Below are 18,554 nucleotides of genomic sequence, written 5' to 3' on the forward strand. Positions count from 1 at the left end.
AAAAAGGACCAAGGTGTGTGTGTTCTGCTTTTCAGTCTTCTCTATGGATAAACTATTTGCTAATAATTGAACCTGGAGAGAATCAGTCTCTTTCTCCAAGATGACTGAACATCCAGAACTATGACTGTCTGGTGAGGTTGGACCTCAAAGACAATTAAGTTCGTGTTTCTAACCCCAGCCATGAGTTGCTTCAATTCCACTTGCAGGGCATACCTCACTCAAATATGTTACCAAGCTCTTGAGGCCTAACTCAAAGACATTCAGTTGAAAAAGCTCAACAGGCTTAGTTCTTAGGGTTTCTGATAGATTTCAAGTCAAGTCAAGTCAAGTCATGAAATTTGTATAGCGCACTACATACCCAGAGGGTTTCAAGGCGCTTCGGGAGGGGAGGAAGATTATTTGTCAAATATCCATGTTTTAAGCTGCTTTCTGAACGCTAGGTGGTTCTGGGTGAGGCGATGGTAAGCGGGGAGTGAGTTCCATGTTTTAGCAGCCAGGTAAGAAAAGGATCTGCCTCCCATGGTGGTCTTGCTGATGCGGGGTACAGTGGCGAGGGCTTGGCTGGAAGAGTGTAGTTGGCGGGAGGGGGTGTAGAAGGATAGTCGAGAGTTGAGGCAATCTGGTCCGATGTTGTAGAGTGATTTGTGTGCGTGGGTAAGCAGTCGGAAAGTGATCCTTTTATTGACGGGTAGCCAGTGGAGGTCTTTAAGGTGACCAGAAATGTGTTCGTTGCGTGGGATGTCTAATATGAGCCTGGCTGAGGCGTTTTGGATTCGTTGGAGTTTCTTCTGGAGTTTGGCGGTGGTACCTGCGTAGAGGGTGTTACCATAGTCCAGTCGGCTCGTGACCAGAGCGTGGGTGACTGTTTTCCTTGTTTCGGAGGGGATCCAGCGAAATGTTTTTCTGAGCATGCGAAGAATGTTGAAGCAGGAAGAGGATACGGCGCTGACTTGTCTGTTCATTGAGAGTGAAGAGTCCAGGATGACGCCAAGGTTCCGTGCGTGGTCTGTCGGGATGGGTGCTTTTCCGAGGGCTTCCGGCCACCAGGAGTCGTCCCAAGCAGAGGGGGATGTACCTAAGATGAGGACTTCTGTTTTGTCTGAGTTCAGTTTTAGACGGCTTTGTTTCATCCATTCGGCAACTTCTTTCATTCCTTCGTGTAGGTTAGTTTTGGCGGTGCTGGGGTCGTTGGTGAGAGAGAGGATCAGTTGAGTGTCGTCCGCGTAGGAGATGATGTTGAGGTTGTGTTGGCGTGCGATGGCCGCGAGGGGGCTCATGTATACGTTGAAGAGGGTGGGGCTGAGTGAGGATCCTTGAGGTACTCCGCATATGAGTTCAGAGGCTTCTGACTTGAATGGAGGAAGGCGGACTCTCTGGGTTCTTCCGGTGAGGAATGAGGTGATCCATTCAAGTGCTTTTCCTTGGATTCCGATGTTATTGAGGCGTTGTAGAAGGGTGCTGTGGCAGACTGTATCGAATGCTGCAGAGAGGTCGAGGAGGATGAGGGCGACTGTGTCTCCATTGTCCAGTAGAGTACGAATGTCGTCTGTTGCTGCGATGAGGGCGGTCTCAGTGCTGTGTTTTGCTCGGAAGCCAGATTGTGAGGGGTCGAGGGATTTGTTGGCTTCGAGGAAGGCGGCGAGCTGGTTGTTGACGGCTTTCTCGATGACTTTGGCCGGGAATGGAAGAAGCGAGATGGGGTGGTAATTTTTGAGTTCGGTGGGGTCGGCTGTTGGTTTTTTCAGAAGGGCGGTGAGTTCAGCGTGTTTCCAGCCTTCTGGGAAGGTAGCGGAGTTGAAGGAAGAGTTGATGACGTCTCGGAGGTGCGGTGCTATGACGGAGTCTGCTTTGTTGAAGATGTGGTGAGGGCATGGGTCTGTGGGGGATCCTGAATGGATGGAGTTCATCAGGCGGATGGTGTCCTCAGTGGAGATTGGGTTCCAGGCGTTAAGGGTGTTCGCGGGGGGAAGATGGTCAGCAGATGGTGGGGTGGGTTGGTTTCCGGGTTGGTTGTCAAAGCTGTTGTGGATGTCTGCAATCTTGTTGTGGAAGAATGAGGCTAGGGAGTCGCAGAGGGTTTGAGAAGGGGTGATGTCGTTGGAGTTGGCCGAGGGATTGGAAAATTCCTTGACGATGTTGAAAAGTTCCTTGCTGTTGTGGGCGTTGTTGTCAATTCGATCCTTGAATGCTGTTTTCTTGGCTTTTCGGATTAGTTGGTGGTGAGTGCGGGTGGCGCTTTTGAAGGCGTCCTTGGTGCAGGTGGTTGGGTCTTTTTTCCAGGCCTTTTCAAGGGAGCGGCAGAGTTTCTTGGACTTCTTGAGATCATCGTTGAACCAAGAGGCTTTCTTGCTGCCAGGTTTGCTTTGACGTTTTTTCAGTGGGGCTAATGTGTCGGCGGTGTTGGATAACCATAGGGAGAAGTTGGCGGCGGCTTCGTTGGCGTTAGAAGAGAAGGCTGGGGAGTTTCGAAGGAGCGATGTGGAGATTTGGTCCGTGGTGATTTTGTTCCAGTTTCTTTGAAGGGTAGGTTGGGAGTGGTTGATGGGTTTCGGCTTGTTGTAGGTGAAGTGAACGCAGCTGTGGTCGGTCCATAGGAGATCCGTAGTGTGGCTGAAAGAGACATGATTGCTGGATGAGAAGATGGGGTCGAGTGTGTGGCCTGCGATGTGGGTGGGGGAAGTGACTAGTTGTTTAAGTCCGAGGTTGGCGAGGTTGTCTAAGAGGGTGGCGGTGTTGCGGTCGTTGATCTTTTCGAGGTGAAAGTTGAGGTCTCCCAGGAGGATGTAGTCTTTGGAGGGGAGCGCGTGTGGGGTGATGAAGTCCGTGATGTCTTCACTGAATTTTGCGCGGGGTCCTGGTGGTCTGTAGAGGAGAGTGCCTCTGAGTGTTGTTTTGGGGTCGATGTGGATTTGGAAGTGGAGGTGTTCGGAGTTGGCGAGGTTGGCGTCAGAGCTGGTTGAGATGCGGATAGATTTCTTATGAACGATAGCGATTCCTCCTCCTGTGTGGGTGGTACGGTCTTTGCGGGTGATCTTGTAGTCTTCAGGGATGGCAATGGTGATGTCTGGTGCGGAGGAAGCGTTCATCCATGTTTCTGTTAGGAAGGCGACGTCTGGAGAGAAGGAGTCTAGTAAGTTCCAAAGGTCAATGGCGTGCCTGTGCACCGATCGGGTGTTGAGAAGGATGCATTGAAGGTGGTTGGGGTCGGGAATCTGTGGAGTGGTCGTAGCGGAGGTGTTGTCGGTGCCGATGAATTTGCATGAGTAGCAGGAGAATGGTCCATGGGTGTGTCCAGGAGCGGCTTGGACGCAGTTGGGGGCGCGGCCGGGGTTCAGGGCTAGGAGGGAGGTGGCATCATAGGTAATGCGGGAGGGCTGGGGAGCGCGAGGGGCAGGGGGTCTGGCGCTGGGCGCGGTCCAGGCGCGGACGGGCGTAGACGGGCTTACCTTTGGCGCACCTTCGGCGTGTACGTAGCGCGTGGACGCTGCGCGTGGGGGCATTGGCCATAAATGGATGGGGGGAGGGGCGAGGGCGTCTCAGCTGGGAGGCGGGGCGGGTCCACGAGGTCGAAAACAACAAAAAACAAAATGGAGGCGGAGGGGGGAGAGCAGACGCGCAAACCGACCAATATGCAAAATGACCAAAAAGCAAATGCAGCAATAGCGGCGAGCAGCGGGCCAATTCAGATACACAGATGACTAATATGAAATGTGGCAATAGCGGCGAGCCCACCGTTCTTACCTGCACGGGCCCCGGCTGTTAAATTGTAAAGGGCATAGCTCAATAAAAGTCAAACTGTCAGTAGGAGCGTGGTATATAACGTATATGCTGATGAAAGTTGAATTTAATAATTTTATAACTAGGAGCAAACACTGGATGGATGACTTGGGGTCTCAGTTTACTGTTAAAAGGATCCATCTGGATTACTGTGGTCCAGACACGCCTTCCTGTAGAGGGATGTGAACTGGGAGTAGATGGCTCAGAGGCCTAACCTTCAAGGAGGTCATGTATGTCTTCTTTGGAAAGGCCAGGGTTCATTCTGCAGGTGTAATGTTCAAGGTTGATTGCAGAAACTGTTCGGTAAACATTGCAGTGTTTGTATGGAGTGGTGAGTGTGATGCTTTACACTTCAATGCCAAAATGTATTAAGGTTTGACAATGGAAAGGAAAATTGATTGTTCATATAGAAATATAAAATAAACTTTGTTGGAAAGATCAACTATGGCAGAGGAAGACAATCTTAAAGTTCAAAGCAGAAGAGGTCTACACATGTCTAAGTGGGAGAGTAGGTAGTGTAAGAGTTCAAAGCAGATGACGTCTGCACAGGTCTATGTGGGAGAGTAGGTAGTGTCAGAGTTCAAAGCAGAAGAGGTACGCACCGGTCTAAGTGGGAGAGTAGGTAGTGTCAGAGTGAAAAGCAGAAGAGGTCTGCACAGGAGAGTAGGTAGTGTCAGAGTTCAAAGCAGATGAGATCTGCTCAGGCCTATGTGGGAAAGTAGGTAGTGTCACAGTTCAAAGCAGAAGACGTCTGCACGGATTTAAGTGGGAGAGTAGCTAGTGTCAGAGTTCAAAGCAGAAGAGGTCCTCAGAGGTCTAAGTGGGAGAGTAGGTAGTGTAAGAGTTCAAAGCAGATGACGTCTGCACAGGTCTATGTGGGAGAGTAGGTAGTGTCAGAGTTCAAAGCAGAAGAGGTACGCACCGGTCTAAGTGGGAGAGTAGGTAGTGTCAGAGTGAAAAGCAGAAGAGGTCTGTACAGGAGAGTAGGTAGTGTCAGAGTTCAAAGCAGATGAGATCTGCTCAGGCCTATTTGGGAAAGTAGGTAGTGTCACAGTTCAAAGCAGAAGACGTCTGCACGGATTTAAGTGGGAGAGTAGCTAGTGTCAGAGTTCAAAGCAGAAGAGGTCCTCAGAGGTCTAAGTGGGAGAGTAGGTAGTGTTAGAGTTCAAAGCAGAAGCGGTCTGCCCAGGAGAGTAGGTAGCGTCAAATTTCAAAGCAGAAGAGGTTGGCGCAGGTCTAAGTGGGAGAGTAGTTAGTGTCAGCATTCAAAGCAGAAGAGGTATGCACGCGAAGAAGGTAGTGTCAGAGTTCAAAGCAGATGAGGGCTGCACAGGTCTATGTGGGAGAATAAGTAGTGTCAGAGTTCAAAGCAGAAGAGGTACGCACAGGACTAAGTGGGAAAGTATGTAGTGTCAGAGTTCAAAGCAGAAGACATCTGCACAGGTCTATGTGGGAGAGTATCTTCGATACTCTGTCCTAAATGTATTTTGCCACAAAATAATTTCAGATGCTCACAGTGCAATTTCTGAACGTGTAATATGAAGGCATGTAAATCTATGAAACCCGCACATAAACGTGGAAATTCCAGGGGAGGATCGAGAGTATTTAAATCGCTTTCCTCCAACAAGACACTCAATTTTTGGAGCATAAATTGTAGGTCGCTCCCCAAGCATAAAGATAACATCTTTGATTTCTTAACGGAGGAAAATCCTGACGCCTTGTTTCTTACTGAAACCTGGCTTCATGCTAGCTCAGGCCCCGGCATCGCCATGGCCGTCCCTGATGGCTTTAGTATTGTTAAGATGGATAGGGAAAAAGGTATAGGTGGTGGCATTGCCATAATATTCAACTCCAACTATACTTGTAAATTTGAAGCCCTACCGCTAGTTGGCTGCGAAGCCGGACTTTTCAGGCTAGCGATCAATCCTAATTTCACCCTATCCGGTCTATTGATTTATCGACCTCCTGGCAATCCAAATACCTGGGTATCTTCCTTCGCAGATACCATTGCCCCTATATCCTTGAATGCTGCAAATTTTGCTATTCTTGGCGACCTAAACTTACATTTCGAGGATGTGCAATGTAAGGTTAGCAAACAGTGTTTATCGGAGTTAGAATCCATCAACATTCACCTATATAATAGGGGGCCTACCCATGTCGCTGGTCACTTACTGGATCCAGTTCTCTCCAACCTTTCATATGACTGCCTTTCCCCTGCCCGTCCCTTGGAATGGTCCGACCATTTTGCTGTCCATTTCTCTCTTCCTAGGATGCTTTCCTCCATCTATCAAAATGGTAGTAAAAAAGAGTATATTCGCCGTTGGAGTAAGCTTAACATCTCAAGTTTTAATAAGCATCTGATAGACACCTTGCCTGTCATTAAGCCATCAGTTGACGAATCAAACACTGCAGTATCTACTTGGCTGACTTCTGCCATTGATGAGTCTCTTCCTTTGACACTCAAACTTACTTCTTCACATCGTTCTCCTGCTCCTTGGTTTACTGAGGAATTAAAACGCATGAGATCCAGCTGTAAGGCTTTGGAAAGGAGATGGAGGCGCTCCTATTCGCCTTCTTGTAAAAAGGCATACCAGGAAGATCTGAAGAAATATCACCATCATTGTAAAATGGCTAGAGCTGCTTTTATTGTTAATACGATCACGACTGCACAAAACTGTCCTCGCACCCTTTTTTCAGTGGTGAAAAATCTTACGGGCGCAAATCAGGCACCGCCCCCACCCGCTCTTGATAAGGCCAAATGTGATGCAATTGCTGAGTTTTTCATTGCAAAAGTGGAACGCATTTATAGTTCACTTAACTCTGATGACTCTGACGATTCGCCACTGTTTGAATTGGTGCCAAAACCATTGACTCCTTCTACGATATCAAACAAACTTACTGCTTGGGTACTGTTTGATGATATCTCTTTTTCCTCCTGCCTTAACAGTGTTAAATCTGGTTCCCCGCGCGACCTCCTACCGGCCAAAATACTGAAACAACTTGAGGCTGAGCCACGCCGCGTGTTAATGCACCTCTTAAATCAGTCATTACTAAAATCTACTGTTCCACAGGAGTGGAAACATGCCATGATTGTCCCTCTACTGAAGAAGTCTGGAGCTGATGTGGCCAATCTTTCCAACTTCCCGCCCATCTCACTGCTCCCCATCTTTTCTAAGATACTGGAGAGGCACATCAATGAGCAGCTTACTCACCTAGCAGAGAACTCGGGATTTGTCCATCCGTCCCAGTCAGGTTTCAGAACTCACCATTCGACCGAGACCACACTCCTGGGGGTCACTGAGAGTTTGCGACACAGTGTTGATCAGGGTCAGACTTGCGCCCTCATCTTATTAGATCTGAGTGCGGCATTCGACACTGTGTCTCACTCCATTCTGTTTGAAAACCTCCGTTCCCTGGGAGTTGAGGGATCGGCTCTGGCTTGGCTGGCTTCCTTCCTTAGTGGTCGCACCTTTCAGGTGTTCTCTACTTCTGCCTCTTCTACAGTTTGTCCTTCAGCGCATGGAGTCCCTCAGGGATCCATACTTAGTCCACTCCTGTTCAATGTTTATGTGAAACCCCTTGCAACACTTATCGAAGAAGCTGGCCTTAGTTTGTATTCTTATGCTGACGACACTCAAATCATCTTTTCTTTATCAAATAAAACGAGTAATGACATTTCTGCACTTAATATAGGACTGACCCGAGTATCCGATTGGATGAAAAAAAACCTCTTGAAGCTAAACGGTGACAAAACTGAGGTGGTGATACTGGGGAAGGGGAAGGACCTCTGTGGCCCTCACCATTGGCCCGTCAAGATGGGACCTACCCCGCTGCCCGTGGCGGTTGTCCGAAACCTTGGTTTCCTCATTGATGAAAATCTCACCATGAGACAGCAGGCCGTAAAGATGGCCTCAACATGTTTTGTCATCCTAAAATGGCTTCAAAAGAACCTCTGGATGTTACCTCCATCAACAAAGAGAACCGTTGTCTGTAGAGGTATAAGTTGGAGAGTAGGTAGTGTCAGAGTTCAAAGCAGAAGAGGTCTGCAGAGGTGTAAGTCGGAGAGTAGGTAGTGTCAGTCTGAAATGTTAGGGCATGAGGTGCCATCTGCTTTTGACTGTGCTGGAGTTGCCCGCTTTCTGCAATCTGATGCGTTAAAATGGCAGTTTTGCAGGTTGGAGAGTATCGAAGAAAACTCCGAGCTGGAAGTTACCCTGCTTTGCACCGAAAGCCCAAATTCAATTAGAGGACACATTAGGGTAAGAAATTACACTGAAAACACTATCAATAGCTTATATTAAGTAGACCTGTGCAGACATTTAATTATACTCCCGAAATCTGTGAAATTCTCAAATATTGCATTTCGTGAATATTTATAACACTTCTCCAAATTATGTACAATACCATTTTTCGTAACTTTCGAAAACCTCACATCTCATTTTAAAAAGTCTCATCAGGTACCAATGGGAGCCTAGTTTGAGTATAAAATGTCTCACTTTTTATACTCGAACCAGTCTCCTGTCAGTATCTCACAAGACGTTTTAACAAAAGGTGGGACTTAGGTAAAAAGGAAAGTGCCATTAGTTGCTACCAAAGCATGGGAAAAATATGTGGCTTTTCCCAGTCTTAATAGGAGGGCATATAGGGATTTGTAACCTTGTGTGACAGTGGTAGAGAGGGAGACATGTCCAAGAACAGTGGGAGATCCTCACCGTGTAGAGGTTGGGTCTCTTCTCCTTCAGCTCATCATTGTATTGTATGATGGCCTTCAGATGAGGCAGCTGGTCCTGGACCTAAACTCAGCACAAAGGAAACCAAAACAACTCAATTATTACACACATGACCTATAATTCAAAAAACACCAAGATCAAGCCCTAAGCTTCTACTACTTATCACAGTAAAGGCACTAGTTTTGAGTGCAAAATACACAGTTTACATCCAAACAGGGAATACTTAGGGCTGTATGTGAATTGGACACATTCTGTACTGATCCAAACCCTGTCAGGCCCTTGTATGTAAGGGTTATAGGCTAAGTTTGAAATTCACACTTGGTCTAGACTTTCTGATAGCCTCTGAGATACCCAGTGGCTCCAAGTTTTGGGACAGCTTCAGCACTTTGGTCTCACTCATTATTCAAGCCTCATCTGGTTGGACCTCTGAAGGTTCTTAGCAGGAAGCAGTAGCATCTTGAGGGTAGAGACCTGCTGCTTCCAGCACTTACTGACAATCCTGTAGCACTTTATTATTTCCTCCAGTGTTGAAGTGCTAGGGCCCTTCCTCTTCACAGTCCCAGCACCTCCTAAAGAGGCTTGTTCTGCCCTCTCTGTGAAAGTCAGTGTTCGGTACTAGTTGTCTACAGATATTCAGTGGTGCTGTGACCCTAATACAAGCAGGTTAGCACACATCTATTAAAGACATACCCAAGGGCTGGAGTCAAAGGAAGTGTCAAAGGCAAGAAGAGAGTCATTAATCAGGCTTGGCTTGCAAAATGAGCTTCTGGAAACAGAATTCCCAAGAATGTTGTACATCTTTTTTTAGTTTGAGCGTAAGCGTACAACCTCTTGTATACTTTAATATACATATATCTCTGGGAGCCAAATGCCATTCCTTGCTTCTCATTTGTTTGTTTCAATGTCCTTTAAAAGCCTGGCTAACTACTGGCCAGTCCTGCTTCCTTGTCCTTTCTTTTTCCTCCAAGGAGCATGGACTTAGTACAATATCATTACACTTTGTTCTGTTGAACTGCTCATGGGGGGGACTATTTTATCATGTTTTAAACCTCTTGTTACGCTGTGGGTGCTCGGACGTAACTGCTTATATTTTATTGCAGTATTCACATCTTGTCCTTCCTGTCCGTCTGAAGCCAGCAGCAGCCATCCGTGCTTTCTAGCTGTCTAACTGTCATCAAAGAACTGCATGCACTGTAAAGCAAATATTAGAGGAGATATTAAAGTTGCAAAAGGGGATCATCTGGATGGAAATCGATTATTTTTATTTAAGACAATCCCCAACTATGGAATTCTGTTTTCAATTCTGAGTTTGTGCTTCTGGGGCCCAAGCACTCTTTAGCAATGCTGCCTACCAATATGCATGACTTGTGTCTCCTACACCCTGTAGTCCTCTGTATTATATAACATTTCCTTTACACAAATTTTACACTTATGATTGATTATCTGTGTAATTTGTGTGTGATGCAAAGTGCTCTGACACCCTACACTGGTATGTGTGGTGCTTCATAACTAATTAAATGCATCTGAGCATTAGTGGTTATGGAGCCTTAAGGGACACTATTAAAGGGTAGTGGTGAGAGAATCTGCATCACCCAGCCTTACATCAACATCTGCTGAGCACCGTCTCAGCATCAGCACAGCACCACCACCTCATCAGTGTGCCACCAGTGCAGCACCAACTCAGCATCAGAGCAGCACCCCCTTAACATTAGCACTGGACAGCACTATTTCAGCATCTGTGCACCCCCACCAACGGAGCCCCACCTCAGCATCAACGCACAACAACCTCAGCACAGCACCCACTCAACATCACTCAGCACCCCCTGATCACCAGCTAAGCACCACCTCAGAAACAGTGCAGCACTACCACCTCAGCATCACTCAGCACCACCTCAGCATCAGCACATCAACACCAACACAACACCATCTCCTCATCAGTGAGCCACCACCAGTGCAGCACCAACTCAGCATCAGTGCAGCACCAGCCCCATCTACTCATTATCACAGCACCCGCTGAACACCACCACCTCAGCATCAGCAAAGCCCCATCTCAGCATCAGCACAGCACTACCTCCTCATCAGCGCAACACCATCTTGGCATCAGCACAGCACTACCTCCTCAGTTCACCACCAACTCAGCACCTGCGCAGCACCACATCATCATCAGCACAGCACCATCTCAGCATTAGCACAACACAAACTCAACATCACTCCGCACATCTTCAGCACCAGCGCAGCACCGCCACCTCAGCATAACTCAACACCACTCATCATCACTCAGCACCACCACAGCATCAGTCAGCACCACCTCAATATCACTCAGCACGACCTCAATATCACTCAGCACCACCTCCTCATCAGTGCACCACCAACTTCATTAGCACAGCACCACCTCTGCATTTGCATTGCACCATATCCACATCAGTGCACCGCCACTTCAGCACAACACCACGTCAGCATCACTTAGCACCAAATGAGCACCAGCTCAGCACAACCTGAGCATCACTTTTGAAGCACCACCTCAGCATGACTCAGCACCTCCTCAGCACTAGTGCTATACCACCTCAGCAGTAGCACAGCAGTATCTCTGCATGAGTGCATCACCACCAGTACAGCACCAAAGCAGCCTCACCTTTGCAGCAACTCATCGCCAATCCAACACCACTTAAACATCAGTGCAGCATTACCTCAGCACAGCACCAATGCATCACCCAGCACCACCTGAGAACCAGCTCATCACCACCTCAGATTGAGCGCAGCATCACCACCTCAGCCCTACTCAGCACCCCCTCAGCATTATTCAGCACCACCTCATTATCATCTCAGCATCACCTCCTCATCAGTTCACCACCAACTCAGCATCAGCGCAGCACCACCTCAGTACCAGCACAGCACAGCACCATTCCTGCATCAGTGCAACACCACCACCTCGGCAGCAACTCAGCATCAGCAGAGAATCAACTCAACACAGCACCACCTCAGCACCAGCGCTGCACCACCACCTCAGCATGATTCAGTGCCACAACTTCACTCAGCACCAACTCAGCATCACTCAGCACCACCTCAGTAACATTCAGTTTCACCTCCACTTCAGCAAACAACTACCTCAGCATCACTTATCACTACCTGAGTTTCATTCAGCATCACCTGAGCATCACATCTGTACCATTAAACCACCACCTCAGCACAACTTCAGCATTACTAAGCACCACCTCAGTGTGACCTCAGAATCTGGCAACTGTTGATTCTCTCCTAGTGTCTGCCCACCGCTTGTGTTGTAATTCACGTACTATTTCTCAATCTCCACCCTCCTATTGTTTATGTCCCTGCATAACAAAAAAAAGCTATAATAAACAAGCATTACAACAGGCAGGAAGAGGTTGCCAGCATTGCAAGGACAAAAAAAAACTAGAAGAACATTATTTGATAATTCTTTTTTTAAAAGAGTCATTCAATTGTACACAATGTCTTCTTTAGACTCCACTACATAACACTCTACAACACAAAATACCATTCCAAAAAACGTACACTCCATTACATACAGTCTCACACCACATAATTCCAATACACTCAAAAATACATAATTACGATCCACAAAATACAACTGCACACAAAACCACATAATTCCACTACACCAATCCACACCACAGTTTCACACCACACAATCCCACAACTAACAAATACAACCCAACCCACATAATTGGTACACACCACATACATCCACTCCAATCCTTAACACATAAGTAAGAGACATTTACATTCACAATGTCAATGGCTCCAACTCTTTCCTTTTCTGTTAAAACTCATAGATCTGATGATGAGCTCCTACCTATTTGTTCTTTTCCGTCACCAAAAATGCAAAGCTATACACAAAGTTCCATGCCACACAATTCAGCTCCACACATTTCCAGCCCACACAACATAAGTTAACACCAAACCACATAATACAACTCAACAACACAATGACACGAAACCACATAAATTCAATCCACACCATACAATTCCACATGGTGCCGCAAAATTCAACTGCACACCACATAATTAAATTGTACAAGTTAACACTCCACACAATCCCACTACACATAATACCACTACACTGAATGCCACAAAATTGCTACCCATATATTACCACAGCAGACCATGCCATATAATACCAGTACACAAATCCACTCCACACAACTAAACTCCACACAATTACACAACTAACTAATCCAATCACATAGTTCCACTACACACCACATACATACACTCCAAAACACATACGAAAAATACATTGCCATTTACAATGCCAATAGCTTCAACGCAAACACATGTGAGACTGATTGCATTTCCAATGCTTGTTATACCTTCAGGCCATCACAGCTGTTTGAACATATTGAAAAAAAAACAAGAAACAAGGTGTTTGCATGTAATAGTCCTTTGTCTCCAGACATGTACAAGAAGGTTCAGGGTAAAAGAGATGCATGGTGCCTGTTCTGGAGCAAAGCAGGAAGGGGACGGTGGTCGTGGTGTTTGTCAAGAAGTAGGACCTTGAGACTCTACTTAAGAAAACTTTGACACTTGAGGCAACATGAGCAAGAGCTTGTTTTGATCTGTTACTCTATGTTTACTTGGACTAGGTGAAATGTTTTGTATGCCAGTAAACTCTTGCAAAATGTCCTCCATTTAGTTCTACAATTGTGACACAAAATGCGTGAGATTACAAAATTATACCGAGTCATGTAATTGAGACTTTGTACAGGTAAAAAATCATATTGCAGGAGCTTGGGAAGAACACAAACAAACTGAACCCAAGCAGCAGTTGTTTCCATCACATGCGATGTTGTGCTCTTTTCAGAGTGACTTGTGCCCTTGCACCAAAATGGATGTGTGGAGACACTTTACAATGACCTTTGGCTGTGTGCAGTGGAGGGTTGACAGACAACTCCCTGTGCTTTAATCAATCAATCAATCAATCAGGATTTATAAAGCACAGCTAATGACCTGATAGGGTATCCAAGCACTTGCAGCCCAGGAGGCTTATTCCCACAGCCAGGTCTTGAGGGACATTTTGAATTCCGGAAGTGAGGTGATGGTCAGTAGGTGCATGGGGGAAGCTGTTCTTGGTCTTTGCTGCAGTGTGGTAGCAGGTGCATCCTCTACATCTGCTTCAGTAGATGCAGGGACTATGAGCAGGAGAAAGGTAGGCGGAGCGTAGTCTTCTCAATGGTTGGTGGAAGGTCAGGCGGTGGTTAATGTAGGCGGGTCCTTGGTTGAGACTGAGAACCTACAGAAGTTGTGTGTGATAATGACAGTGCTGCATGTTATATTGACCTAGCTATGAGAGTACATAGATCCACATGTGGTTTTGCAAAGTATTTAAATGAATGTGCCAAAGTGTGCCCATTCTAGTGCAGAAGTCGACCAACTGTTCTTGAGGCGAGGCACCATGTTGGGAACATTTATGATTTTACGCTGACATGCATCTACACAGGATGTGGACTTTCAAAAATGTTAACCATGTGTGCCTACTATACTAATAGTGCAGTCACCGTCATGAGTGGGAAGTTGTGATGGAGGAATCCGTCCGCAGAGGTCTAAATCAGGCCCTTACTCACTTGTTCTATTCTCAAAATCTACCAGTAGGGTAAGGCTGGAAGCTGTAGTTCTGAACGGCCTCAATAAGCCAGAACATGTATCCTAAATTCCATCTAAACCAGCTAGCAGATTGTCAAAATGCTCAGAGTGAGATAAGCCTAGTTTTCTTTCCCGCTGATGTGCCCCCTCCTTGGGAACTTTCTGCACCTTGTCCTGTTCTCCAGGGGTTTAAGTGTCCATTTGTTCCGAATATCAAGAAAAGTTCCTCTCATCACACCTGGAACCATTAGGTCCTCGGACTAGGCTTGTAGACACTAGGTCAGTCCCCCACCATGGCTTCAGCAAGGTCCAGTACTCTGGTCATCTTGATGCTCTTAGGGTTAGGAGTCCTTCTGCTGTCCCTGGAGGAGGAATAGAGCAGCGCAAATCTTGACGCTTGGAGAGATGTTCCAGTGTCTGGGTGCCACCAGGACTCAAGAGTCCTTGGGTCCTTCTTTCCTGCAGGGTCTTGTTTCTTCAGGAGTTTCTGCTCAGGTCCAAGAATGTTCTGAGGAGGTGGTGGTGAGGGGTCAGACTTATCCCCTCCACTATCCAGTGACAGAAGGATTTCTGCAACTCAGTCTTATCTACTCTCTTGCCCTATTCCCACGTCATTCTAAGCACATCCTCATTGGTTAACAGAAACAATTCTGTAAACCCTTAAATTCAAGATGGCTAACTCCTTTTTCCAATTGGAAGGTCTCAAGCTCTCCCCTAGCCACTCCCCTGCGCAGACTGAGAGGCCCTACCCTCTGTCAAACCCAAATTCAGTTTTCCTTCCTGCTGGGGTTAGAGTCATAAAGTCTGGGATGGCTCTGACAATGAATAGGAGCAGAACCCACCTTCAGGATTCGTGTTAAAGGCAGCCATATTGTTTAGACAATGTTCTGTGTTCTAATGTAAAGTATGCTTTATTACTGTTGCTTTAATGTAGAGGACAAAAGGAGGCAGTTTAGCAAACGCTGTAGAGGTCAAGAAAAGTATTTTTATTGACAATTTAAACTTGGACTTTGCAATTAAAGAAGACATTTCAGTGCAGGAAGGACCCCACTGAGGATAGATCGAAATGACAGAAAACCTGCATAGTAAGTAGTTGCATCTCAGCAAAGCCATGCAAAGTATGGAAAAAAGTGGCTAAATAAATCAGATGTCAACAATTAGTTTGCATTACAGAAGGGACATAAGTCTTGGAATTTCCCATAACCAAGGCCACAACACTGCCTGGTTTGTATGTACACCTTGCAAATCAATCTTTACACTTACATTTGTGCCACAAACATAAGTCGTGCTCAAGCCACTACATCACGCTTGGAGCTCACTGTCTGGGCATCATGCAATACAGCAACACTTAACATTAATACATGACACTGCTACCAACATTCTCTCTAACACCTCACAGTCAGAATTACTGACCAATGGTCAGCCAAGTGCTTTGAGATCTCAACATGATGTAGGCAAGTACCAATTCAATACTGCACTACAATACAGTATTTGGTTAGATCACATGTGTGTTCATTGTTTGTTAAATGTTTTAAACCAGATGAATGTTACAGCATCATTAAACAATGAAGCAACTGCTTTGGGGTAATCAGTGTAAGACAGAGAGGTTCTGTCAGAGCTGGTCAGGAGTGGGATGTATTGTCACAGCTAGAATGGATTTGAGTACTGGCTCTGATCAAAACTGAGGGCAGTCAGAGCTGTGTGAAATCAGAGTCCTGATGCTGGTGAGAATTGAGAGTCACAGTCAGAGCATGTTTAGATGTTGGTGCAGGCGATGACTAAGGTGCATTCTCAGAGCATTTTTACACCTGAGCCCTGCTTGGAATGAAGGTGCATTTAGAGAGTAGTAGCAGATGTGAGTGGAGGCCCGGGCCAGGGCGAGGTGCCTTGTCAAGGCAGTTTAAATTCTGAGTGGATTTACTCAGGTGTGAGGTGCACCGTCAGAGTTGGATCAGATCATCGTAGTTTTGGGACTGTCCTGAGTACTGGGCCTGGTCAGAACAGAGAAGAACCATCAGAGTGTTGGTTCCAATTCTAGTGCAATGTGTGAGAGCCTTTAGATCTGAGCTCTGCTCGGCACTGAGTTGCGCTGACTGAGCTGCCTCAGGCCTTAGTGCTGGTCCTGGTCAGGACTGAGGTGCAGTCAAAGTTCAGTCAAAGCGTGGACTGTAAGAGGTACTGAAGCCAATCAGACACACTGTTACATTCTTGCATTTCCTCTGCTTTGTTTTCTTTCTCCATTTCTTCTGTTACTGTGGCTGGAGCCTAGAATGTACATGCTGGGTTCCAGATTCTGCTTCAACTGTATGATATACTGGACTTGCTGCCTAACGGACGTGCTGTGCTTCTTTCATTTAGCTCTAAAATAAATCTTTATATTTTTTACTATACAAGCATCCTACTTTTTTATACTGGCGACGAGGGACATCCATCATATTTCTGCCACGTTATTTTTGGAGCACAGGAGCAGAAATTTTGAGAATCCACCATTTCAACTTTTAAAATTACATTTCTTACTTCAGAAGAGAAGCGGACCGTGTTGTATCGATTTCCTGCTTTCTTCAGTGAATTTCTGTGAAGTATTCAATGTTTCTTGAATTTCTTTGTGTTTTCAGCTTTTTCTAAGTGAACCGGGACTGATGCTCGACGCTTCAACCAATCAGAGGCTTTTGATCGACGCGTCAACCAATCAGAGACTTTCTTCTGCTCTGATTTGTCACTCGGTTTCAGGCAATCCTACCAGCCTCTTCTGCGTGTCAACGCGCCTCACGTTAAGCGTCATCGCGCATCACGCTAAGCTGCCATTTTCGTTTCCATAGTAACTGAGTTACCGAGAAGAAAGAAACACGAAGCCTTTGATTTATGTCCACCGGACAAGAAATATCAGACTGTTTTGCTCTTGATTCAAAAGGAAAAGGTACAATTTTTACACGCTCTTCTCTTCCTTGCGTGTTTGGTGTTAATTAATTTTCATTTGAGAGGATTTACTTCAAAATGACTGTATTTCTTCATTTTACAAACTATTGACTTCCTCATATTAATACCATCTTATTAACTTCACGCTACATCAACATTTCTTTCTACTTTTGGAACTTTATGCAGTGGAAATTTTAACAGGAGCTCTATTTATTTTATTACTAGACTGCCATCTACTGGATATTTGTATTAATTGTCTTTACCATTCATTACATTTAGGATTCCTTTTGGACTTTACATGTGATATTATTTTATTTCTTTTTCTTAATTTTCTTAATTTATTTATTTAATATTTATTTACATTGAGGATTTAACATGCAATTTGATCCTCCTTCCAAGTTCTTACAATCTAAGGGTGATCCGCCTATTCCATGGACAAGATGGAAGGAAGAATTTTTTACTTATCTCAAGGCTATGGATGGGGAACGCATGTCTGCAGAGAGAAAAAAGAACATATTCTTACATTGTCTTGGTTCAGAAGGACAGTTAGTATTTAGAACATTGCCACCTGTAAGATCGGGTGGTGATAGTAATGGATATGATGAAGCTGTTTCAAGGATTGAAGGGAGATTTAAACCTATTACTAGTGTTGCACTAAATAGATTCAAATTTTATACTAGAGTTCAGGATGAAAAAGAATGTTTTGATGATTTTCTTACAGCTTTACGTGCATTATCACTGCATTATGATTTTGGTCTTATGACGGATGAAATGATCAGAGATCAGATCATTGTACATGTGAAGAGTAAGAAAGTTCAAGAGCAGTTGTGGATCTTAGGTGACCCTAGCTTAGAAACAGCTATCAGTACTGCTAAAGCTCTTGAGCAGTCAGATAAATGGATAAAATTGTTGGATAAAGCATCTACTTCTAGTACTTCTACCTCTGGAAATGAAGTTAGTGTTGTTAAACCTCATGAACAAAAAATGTTTATCATTCCAATAGGAACGATGGAAAGACTAAAAAGTTTTTTTCTTTAAGATGTGGTAATCCTGACCGTATTGCTTCTTTTCCGCAGTGTCCAGCTATTAGTAGACAATGCAATAAATGTGGGCGCTCTGGACATTTTTCAAAAATGTGCAAAAATCCTACAAAATCTTTCCAAGACACTAAAAAATCTTCGTTTTCTACTTCTAAACGTCATGCTGGTAATGTATCATATGTTAATGATGAAGCATGTAATGATCCAGATATTAAGGAGTTTGGTATTGTTGTTTCTGTCCAAGAGTCATTTGGCATTTCACAAGCTGATACTTTATCTTTTCCTAAGAGTTTTGTTAATATTTTGGGTAAAGTATTAGAGCTTATGGTGGACTCTTGTTCCCCTTGGACCATTATCACTCATGAATATTGTATAGAATCGTTTGGAGATCTAATTGATATCAATGCGTTATCTAAACCTGATATCAGTGCTTACAATTTCGATGGATCTAAGATCAATTTTATTGGTTTTAAGG

At 45.2% G+C, this 18,554-nt stretch overlaps 1 protein-coding gene across 1 annotated transcript in view; it reads right to left on the minus strand.

Annotated features, from left to right (window-relative positions):
* LOC147725886 (long-chain-fatty-acid--CoA ligase ACSBG2-like) overlaps positions 1-18,554 on the minus strand; it is a 276,579-nt gene that overhangs the window by 228,280 nt on the left and 29,745 nt on the right. Inside the window, exon 5 of the mRNA XM_086960031.1 lies at positions 8,490-8,570. Within this exon, the coding sequence (XP_086816157.1) occupies positions 8,490-8,570 (81 nt within the window). The remainder of the gene's footprint in view (positions 1-8,489; positions 8,571-18,554) is intronic.

Source organism: Lissotriton vulgaris, chromosome 3_1 (genome assembly GCF_964263255.1).
Source record: "Lissotriton vulgaris chromosome 3_1, aLisVul1.2, whole genome shotgun sequence".
In the NCBI taxonomy this organism is placed as follows: domain Eukaryota; kingdom Metazoa; phylum Chordata; class Amphibia; order Caudata; family Salamandridae; genus Lissotriton; species Lissotriton vulgaris.